The sequence below is a fragment of the Corvus brachyrhynchos genome, unplaced genomic scaffold, assembly GCF_000691975.1.
Source record: "Corvus brachyrhynchos isolate BGI_N302 unplaced genomic scaffold, ASM69197v1 scaffold30, whole genome shotgun sequence".
In the NCBI taxonomy this organism is placed as follows: Eukaryota; Metazoa; Chordata; class Aves; order Passeriformes; family Corvidae; genus Corvus; species Corvus brachyrhynchos.
The window spans coordinates 234,739-243,940 of record NW_008235742.1 but is presented as its reverse complement, the minus strand read 5'-3'; the positions used below and the strand labels follow the sequence as shown (position 1 = coordinate 243,940).

Here is a 9,202-nt window from a genome sequence, read left to right as displayed (position 1 = left end):
AATTTCGCATAAATTCACCTAAAAAAGGGGCCGAGTTGCCAATAGCACTAAGGAAACACCGCTGGGGGAACGCGCTGTTGTTGTCTGTAATCATTTCCCCCCTCCAGCGCGTCTGTGGCCACATTGACGACTACCAAATCGAAACTTACTGTGTTGGTTTTTAGTATTTGCCAACATTTGTGCTCCCGGCTGAGGCTCCCAAACACAGCTGTGCTGCCTGTACGCACCTGCCTCTGCTTCTACAACCAGAACCCCTTTTGACCCCAATAGGTAACAACATTTGACTGAAATAAGGCTTTAAAGAGTTGAATTTAAATAATAATCATTTAAAAATGGGGGTTTGGGGTTTCTTTCCCCCTCAGGGACACGGGGTTTGGTGACCCCACTCCCCCATCCCCTGCTGCTCCCTCAGAGCTCCCTGAGGGTGTCCGGCCGGGGGTGTTTGTGGAGATGGGGTTTCCCTGAGGGAAAAAGCAGCTGATACACTGTTTTATGTGAGTACCATCAACTGTGAGACACCCTCTATTAATTTTATGTAGGTTTTGGGGTGCAGGGCCCCCATTTCAGCCCTTTAGCCACGAATTTTGATAGGTTGGAGGGAGAGGAGCCATGGCGGAAGCCACAGCCTGGCCCATCCTTTGGCCTAAAGGTCATAGCTCGTCTGAATCTGACCCGAAAACACAGGTAAAAGGCCAAAAATAACCCATTTCATCAAATATTGAAGCCTGAGGAGCAAATCCAGGCTGGAATGAGGGAAAAAGAAGCTCTTTTTAGTGTTTCTCCTCTCTGTTGGGAGCCAGCCCCCTCACACCACAACCCGGCCACCACCAGCAACAAGGCCAGGAACCCTCAGCTCTGCTTTGTACTCACATTATTCTCCAATTTAGGTGCTTTTGGGACCGATTTGCACCATCAATCTTACACAGAGCCTTTATAATAAATAAAACCACTTTTTTTAAACAAAAGATTTCAGTGTAGGTTAGGGGTAACAAGTATTAAGGTAACTCCATGGGTGCACTCAGTGCTCTAAGGTTTGTCATCCCCCACTAAGGCTTGTACTTGAAAATTATTATTTTATGTTATCCTATTTTCTTCCACTCCATTTTATTTTATTTTTATACGACAAAGGACAAGAACAAATCGGGGAAAAACAAATGAAAACCCCCATGGAGTTAATATTCAAAGCCACTGGGTTTATGCTCGTGGTGATGAGGAAGGGAAAGGGAAACATCCCAAACCAATCTCCAAAGTAAACACCCTTTTTGCAATAAATGTTTGCCAAATGCTAACACAGGGCTCCGAGAAATATCAGGACTAAAGTGCATCCATTAGCAGGAGTTTAGCGACTGCTTAAGGGCAACATGGGTGGAAGTTGATGCTTTTGGCCTTGTAAACAAATTAGTTTATAGCAACAAATAAGATGACCCTTCTTAGCTAAGGTTTTGAGTTTAGCTTGTTAAATATTTAACATTTACCTTTCAATTTCCAGTGTGGATTAAGCAGTTCTCCAAACACTGGTGTCCCAGCAGCAGATGGAGATGCACAGCCCATTGCCCCGCTCTGGCTCAACTCCCTAAGAAATAAAAAAACCATGTTAAGTCAAAGAGGAAGCAAACGGGAGCTTTCAGGAAAGGCTTTAAAACTGGCTGTTTGCACTCATTTTTATTTACATTAATTTTATCTAGCTCTGCTCTGCATTAGAACAGCAACAATCCATTTAACTTCAACCAGGTTGGACAGAAAGAGACAAATATTAGACAAATACTTCCCAAAAACCTCGCTGGTGGCCAAGTATTTTTCCTTCCCCAACTGGAGACCCAAGGTAAGATTTTTTAAAAAACCACTGAAAGATCCCACAAATCCCCACAGCTCCAGACAGAAAGGAGAGAGTGGGAAGAGAAGAAAGTGTCATAGGATTGCAACTTTATTTCTAAAGACTGGATCAGAAATCTGCACCAGATTCAGCCAAGTTTGGTGGTGCTGGTTATAAACAGGGAATGGGCTGATTTTTATGTGGTCCACAAGGAATTTATAGGGAATGCACAATTCTCTGTGTAAAATTCCTTGCTTTTAGAAGATAAGCATTTTCAATAGAATTTTATCTATAGGTGACTTTTTCTTAAAGGTGTTATGTCAATTTGTCCTCCTCAAATCCTAAACCCACTAATTTTAGCAGCACTTACATTTGCTCACAAGCCCTGTGAAAGTTTTCAGCTGCTTTTGCAAGCCAGAAATATCCTATAGCTAAATTAAAAATGTTCCCAGCGAAGTAAAAAACTCCTTAAATGTACAATTCCAAGCCTCCCCAGAGCCGGCCAGCCCCGCGTGTAGCACTTTTCCCAAAATGCCCCGATTCCTCAGCACAAACAGAGCCCCCATTGTGGACGAGGCCATTTCTCCTCCGTGGAATATCAGAGAGTCTGGCTGGAGTGATTTTGTAATAAACAGGGAGGATGTTTGGAGCTTGTTGTCTGTAATTTTGTAAATTTGTAATCCCGGGAACAATGGGGTCTATTCTCCGGGAGAATTTCCCACTGCTGGTGGCTGGGATGTTGCACTGCAGCTTGGACCGGCTCCAGGGATGTTCCAGCCAGCGCTGCCAGCTCCTGGAATTATCCTGCGGCGCTCGTTCTCCTCCTTGGCAATCCCCCCGGAGCCTCAGCTGCTGGAATCAAGGAGCAGCGTGAAAAATCTCAGTTAGAACATAAATTTAAGACACAGTGAGTCCCCGGCTCCCAGTGTTGCCTGACATTGTGAAGTGTGGCTGTTCTAGGGACTCAAAACCCAGAAGGTAAACGAAATAATCCGATTTATTGATTCTTTCAAAGCTCGTTTTCAGCCCCCTGTGATTTTGGAAAAGCCTGAGGCACGGACATTTTCACGGGGCAATAGTACCATTTCTTTTTATATCACACATAGAGACATTATATTAAATTAAGCCTTGCACCAGCTCAGTGCTGCAGGAAAAGAAGGGTTTGAGGCATCACTTTGGTGCTTTTAATCTTTGATTTGGTCCCACACAAGCACACGTATCAGTAATTATCACCCTAAAGGAGCGGTGATGATCCTTTCAATAACAGCCCTGTAACTTCGGTGTTCTGTTGAATAATTAGTGTGACAAATTAAAACGATGTTGTTAATTACTGTAGCTTGTACCCTCACATGTAATTCCCCAAGAATTCCCTTTCAGAGCTGTTTTCCTCCCTTGCTGTGTCTGCCCCCTCAGATGTGCCCCCAGTGCTTTTGTCTTTTCCTCCTCCAAAATCAGCTGAATCCTGCATTCCCCCAGACATTATTTATACTTTTCAACACATAAATTATTAGCTAGAACACATTTAATTCCTTATGTACTAAAAGTTATTGAGCAAATCGCTTTCACTGCCCTGAATCCAAGCAGCTTATCCTACGCACAGACGAGATTTTCACACTCTCTGTGTCTCCAAGGGAGTCATTTCCTCTCAGCCTCATCCTGGGAGCCTTTTCCTCTTCAGAAAATCAGACTTTAATATTTTTTGGGTTTTTTTTTTCCTCCAGGTTAAATTGATGGGAACACCGGAACAATGACCTCGAGCGCAGGGAGCAGCTGCACCTCGACCCTCGGGCAGAAACAGAGGCGGAGCAGCCGCCGCTCCTGCCACACCCCGGGCAGGGACTGCCAGGCTCTGTCAGCACTGGGGGATTTCCAAACCCTTCCCTTAGAGATCTTCCAAATGATGTTGAATTATCTCTCAGGTGAGGAGTTGATCAGAAACCTCAACATCTGAAAATTACCATCGATTTTTTTTTTTTTCATCTACAAAGCTTTAGCATTCAAAATGCTGTCGCTTTTAAGCAGTTAAAGTCATTTTATGTGGCTTTAACGCTGAATTGTCAGCTTTTAAGCATGGGAAAACAACTGACCAAAATTTCAATGATGGTTACAATCTATTTGAAGTTGGGTTTTGCTTATCAAATGTGAAAATTATTCCTTAGATCTGTCAGTTCCTAATTACTCCAGTTTGCTGGCAAAGGAGATCAACAGTAATTAATTTTTGTTTTATTTATAAATCTCATTTCTTGGCCTGTTTTTGAAGTCAGAAGAAGTTATTGACTCGTGATCAGCATTTTCCCTTGCAGTAGGGATTTAGGAGTGTCCTGGGCTTTGCTTTTCCAGTGAAGGACATCAGCATGCTGAGCATGGTGTCCAAAACCATCAGCAGCCGCCTGATTAATTACATCTCCACCTCGTCAGGGACCCGCCGGCTCCTGCTGCAGGACTTCCACAACCTCGAACTCCCTGGCAGGAAAGAAGGAGCCTCCATTCTGGAGCACTACAAATCTCTAGGTGAGAGCAAAACTCACTCAAAAGCTTTCTCCTGGTGTGTGCGTTAACAGAGAAACGCTGAGGATGTGGCCCAAATCCTCCGTGCAGAACGAGGAGCCAAACAATCCCTTCCCACACCGAGGAATTGCCTGAAATCCTTCCAAAACCTCTGAGTTATGGAAAAAACCCTGCGTGTCCTGCCTCCTCTGGGTGTCCTTTTTCCAGAGAACAGGCAGAGGATCAGCTTGCAGGAGGAGGTGTTTCCAAATTCCCTCTGTTTGGAACCCGGCGCTGAGAAGCGCAGAGGGAACCGAGGCTCCCAGGCCCCGGGCAGCCAAAGGAATGCGGCTGCTCAGCCCGCGGGGTCTCCCTTTGGAGCAGCTCACATTCCTCAGGCTGGGAAATGCAGCCCTTAAGCCCAGCCTAACTCCGGAGTGACCAACACCGGCTGCCTTGCTCGTTTTTAAAGCACGTTGGTTCTGATTCGCTCTACATCCTTCTGTCAGGGGAGGAAATGAAATTAAAACATCAGTGGGTCCATATTTACTGTTCCCTGTCTGATAAAAAAATGTGTGTTTGACAGAGAAATAAATGCCAGGGTTAGAGGGAGAATTGTAAATATGGGTTGAACTGCAGACATTAAGTAAAGGCATTAAAGATATTAAATAGAGACCTTAAAGACATTAAGTAAAGGCATTAAAGACATTAAATGAAGGCCTTAAAGGCATTAAATAAAGGCATTAAAACATCAGCTCACACAAGGTAAAGGAGAGCTGTTAAAATAATTCAGAATGAAAACCTGCAGTAAGCAAACCATGGATGTTTTGAGCTATCTTAAAATACCTTTTAAAATTAATCTTAGTCTTTCCTTTTTAAAATGAAGCCTGAAACCTAGAAATCCTTAAAAAAAAATAAAAATCAGAATCAGTTTGGGCTTTGTAATAATCTCACCCAAAATGGCACCTTGTTATTCAAATGTAGGTGTGAACCCACCCCTGCAGGAGCTGGAGGAGTCAAACACAACCTTTTCAAAACACAAAACCATTGGCTGCGGTTGTGTCACGGTGGGAGGCTTAGGGGAGCGTCTCTGGTAGGGCTGGCTGCAAAATCAATATTTACATTGCAGCAGGAAAAAGCTGGAGTCAAAAAGCACCTTTTGCTCGAGCCTTTTCTCACTCCACGGGGTTTTCCCCTCACGGGTGGCTCCATCCTGGAGTGCAGCTAAGCTGTCCTAACAGCTGCTCCTCGGGGAGTGCTCTCCAAAGTCTGATCTAGTCAATAAAAAATGGACTTGGCTGAGCTCTGGAGCAGATCCGAGGCTGATGAATAAATTATGGCTGTCGTGAAGGAATGCTGACACGCTCTGAGGGAGGGAAGAGTCACTTCAGAATCACAGTAAATCCACAAAGTACTTTCTGACCTTGGGAAAAAAAAAAAGGATGTATTTTTAGGGTGGGATTTTTTTCTGGAGAAAAATCTTCTTTTTTTTTTTTTTTTTTGTTTCTCTTTCTCCCTGGGAAGCTCCAAGCTTTTCAGTGGATTCCTTGATTAATTAAAAAGCAGCAAACATATATATATATATATATATTTTATTCTGGTGAAAGGCTTTGAGTGCAAGCTGTTAACCCAGTTTTTATCAGGAGTGTGGAAGGAATTCTGCTCAACAACCAGCTGTTCCCTGGGATAACGAGCTCCAGACTCCGACATCCCAACCATGCCTGTATAGGAAAAGAAATTTCCCTCTCTGCTACGTTTTACATTAGGAAAATCCAGAATATTTGCTTTTTAGAACATGTGGCTATCCTGAAAAAAACTTGGGGATGATGTAAGGGGAAAACCAGCTTTTCCCCAGGCTGCTTTTAGAAGAGGTGCAACAAGTTCACATTTCTGTGCAGTATTTTGAACAGCTGTAATTCCCAAACCAATGCAGTCATTTCAATCCAGCTCCACCTGTGAGTAACGGGGGCTTTAAACAACACCATAAACAGGTTACAGTGGGTGCAGGAAGCTGGAAACTCCCTGAAAACATTCCTCTGGGGAAAGATGGCCTTGCTGCCCCTACTCCAAACACAAACCACTGCTCCTTCCACCTTGGAGTAGCAGCTTTTTCTCTGTGCCTGCATTTTCAGGCTGTATTTATTTCCTGAGGATGCTCCAGCGGTGTCTGAGCATCCCCAGAGCTGTGTGTGTTTGACCCCTCTGCCCCAGGGCTGCTGCTCAAGAGGTGCACCCTGCTGTTGCCCACCAGGGACAGGCTCAAGTACGTGCACAAGGTGCTCTCAGGGGTAAGTACTCGAGGGGATGTGCACAAAATACTCTCAGGTGTAAGTCCACCTTCCTTCCAGCAGCATTCCTCACTGTCCTTTGTGCTTACAACACTATTTCCACAAGGTCATTTCCTCTGGGATGGTCTCCAGTGACACCAGGACAAGAGGACATGGCCTTAAGCTGTGCCAGGGGAGGTTTAGGCTGGACATGAGGAAAAAATTCTTCATAGAAAGAGTGATTGGGCACTGGGATGGGCTGCCCAGGGAGGTGGGCACTGTCCCTGGAGGTGTTTAACAAAAGGCTGCGTGTGGCACTCGGTGCCATGGTTTAGTTGATGAGGTGGGGTTAGGTCATAGGTTGGACTTTATGTCCTCAAAGTTCTTTTCCAGCCTCATTAATTCTGTGATTCTGTGAATCTTTGCTGGAGTTTATCACCACTGAATAATCAATTTATTAATTTGGAATCAGTCTCTTCATGATATCAGTACCAAACTCCAGCATGTTGGAGGCTGTTCCACTGAGACCCCACCTTCCCAGGCTGGTGGTTCTCAGCTCCTCATCATCTCATGGGCTACTAAAGCTCTGCACAGCCCTTCATGGAAATTTCCCTCCCTGAAAATAAGGTTTTTCCTCCCCAGATTGGAAAAAATCAGATTTTTCTTCTCCAAACCCTTTTATACACCCACAGTTTTGACTCAATGCTAAACCCTAAAGCAGCTACCACAACTCATTCCAACAACTCATTTCCATAACATTCCCAAAACTCACACAAGGAGGGGAGGGAATCCTTCCGAACCTCTCTGCTTTGAGGGACACAAGGAGCACAGAGAATTTTCAATCATAGCAATGAACTCGTGGTCCACGAGGACAAACCACTGCTGTTTGCACTTGCAGGTTTCCTGTTTCAAGCTGAATGGTTGTGCCAGTCCCCTGCACTGCCTGGGGTTACAGTGCTATGGGGTGTTCTTACAGGTACAGTATCCCCATGGACAGAAAATTAAGGCAGTTTTCTAAATTCATCTGTGTCTTGCAAGGTTTTTAGAAGTATGAGCTGGTTTGGGGTGTAGGGGAGGGGGGTGGTGGTTATTCACACAGTTCCTGAGTTTTCTTTCTGGTGCTGCAAGTTGCTGATTTGACTCCTGAGGATTCCTTGGCCTGGATTTCTTTCCCAACCAGTCTGGGTTTTGATTAGCAATTTATTACTTAAGGAGGGGAGAAGGGGAGTGTTTTATCACACAGCTCCAAATTCACAGGCCAAGAGCAGAGATGCTTTCGTTTCAAGGGAAATGGCTCCACACATCAGAGGTCAGAACAGTTTCTGTTTGTGGTAGCTTAAAATTAATGTAAAAAAACTTTAAAATTAAAATCGTCTCTTAGCAGAGCAGGTGATTATTGGTGCAGGGATATTTTGTAGCAAATACCTTCCACTTAAGATTCACAAATCAGATTTTGGAACACCCTCAGCAGCTTTTAGTTCTGGGAGGCATCAGGCTGACAAATCCCTGCTTTCTAATGCTTCAAATTTTGTTAGAAAGTTTCTTTTCTGGCCAATTTCAGTATCAAGGCCCTAAGCACCGCCTGAGGCAGGCAATGCCTTCCCTGCCCTCCTCAGGCACCTCACTCAGGTACAACCCTTCCCTCCCTCTCCTGAGAACCTGCAGGACCAATTGTGTTTATCTGCTGTGAGCACTGGCACTGTGAACCGAATTTCTGCTCAATCTCCTCGTTTTCACCCCATTTTCCCTCCCCTCCAGATCCTGACAGCAGGCTGGGATGAGCTCGAGTGCCACCGGGTGTTTAACTTCCTCTGGGAGCTGAGCAACTTAGCCAGGAAAGTGCAGACAGTCGTCAGCAGCAAACCAGGTAACTCAGAGCAGCCAGCAGTCCCAAAAACCCAAAATGTGCCAGCACGGAGAGGGCAGGAAATGGCTCCTGATTGCTGCAAACAGAATGTGGGTGGGACTGAGGGGGTTCCTGACTCTGCTGTGTGTTCTGTGGGCATCCTACAGCGAGTTCTTGGCCTTCATCTCGATGGACACAGCTGTTTTCCCTTCACCAAGAGCCTTTGTCTCTGCAGTGAAGAGATTTGTCTTGAGAGGCCTTTAGGGGTTTTATAAATCATTGCATTATCAATCCAAGTCATCAGTTGTGTCTCTACATCATGGATTTGAATCTTTCCTACCCTACAACAGTGAAATCAATGGGAAAGGAGCCCACTCAGAAAGAAAATGATGCAGCAAAAAGCGAGGTTTAACATTTCTGAACCCCAACACTGACGGCACAAACGCCTCCCAAGAAATTCTCCCATTTCCCAACACAGAACAGGGAATTTCTGTGGAACACTTCACCCACAGCCATCTCACCCTTCCAATATCGCCAAAACCCAGAAACCAAACCCCACAGCTTGTGGAGGATCCCAGAGGGTGCATCCACAGATGCCACCACCTGAATTGGGGCAAAGCACCAAAACCAGCCAAATTCAGGCAGTAAGAGATGAAAACCGAATTAAACACGTTAAGAACCCGCCCCCCTTTCCCTTGCTATGAAGAAGCGATGCTTTGAACGGAAGGAGGCTCAGGAATTACTGAGCCCAGCCCGTTTCCCAGGCAGTGCCCGCAGGCTGGAGCTGCG

General features: G+C 45.2%; 1 protein-coding gene and 1 long non-coding RNA gene across 2 annotated transcripts in view; one reads left to right on the top strand and one right to left on the bottom strand.

The window, feature by feature from the left end:
* The window catches only part of LOC108446993, a 5,055-nt gene extending 2,442 nt beyond the window's left edge, over positions 1-2,613 (bottom strand). Inside the window, exons 1-2 of the long non-coding RNA XR_001862342.1 lie at positions 2,184-2,613; positions 1,476-1,573 (exon numbers count right to left, since the gene is read on the bottom strand). This is a non-coding gene — a long non-coding RNA (uncharacterized LOC108446993). The remainder of the gene's footprint in view (positions 1-1,475; positions 1,574-2,183) is intronic.
* An 871-nt stretch (positions 2,614-3,484) lies between these two features.
* Positions 3,485-9,202, top strand: part of FBXO47 (F-box protein 47) — a 10,132-nt gene continuing 4,414 nt past the window's right edge. Inside the window, exons 1-6 of the mRNA XM_017744619.1 lie at positions 3,485-3,732; positions 4,154-4,324; positions 6,512-6,588; positions 7,466-7,543; positions 8,326-8,434; positions 9,178-9,196. Of these exons, the coding sequence (XP_017600108.1) occupies positions 3,561-3,732; positions 4,154-4,324; positions 6,512-6,588; positions 7,466-7,543; positions 8,326-8,434; positions 9,178-9,196 (626 nt within the window). The 5' untranslated portion in view covers positions 3,485-3,560. The remainder of the gene's footprint in view (positions 3,733-4,153; positions 4,325-6,511; positions 6,589-7,465; positions 7,544-8,325; positions 8,435-9,177; positions 9,197-9,202) is intronic.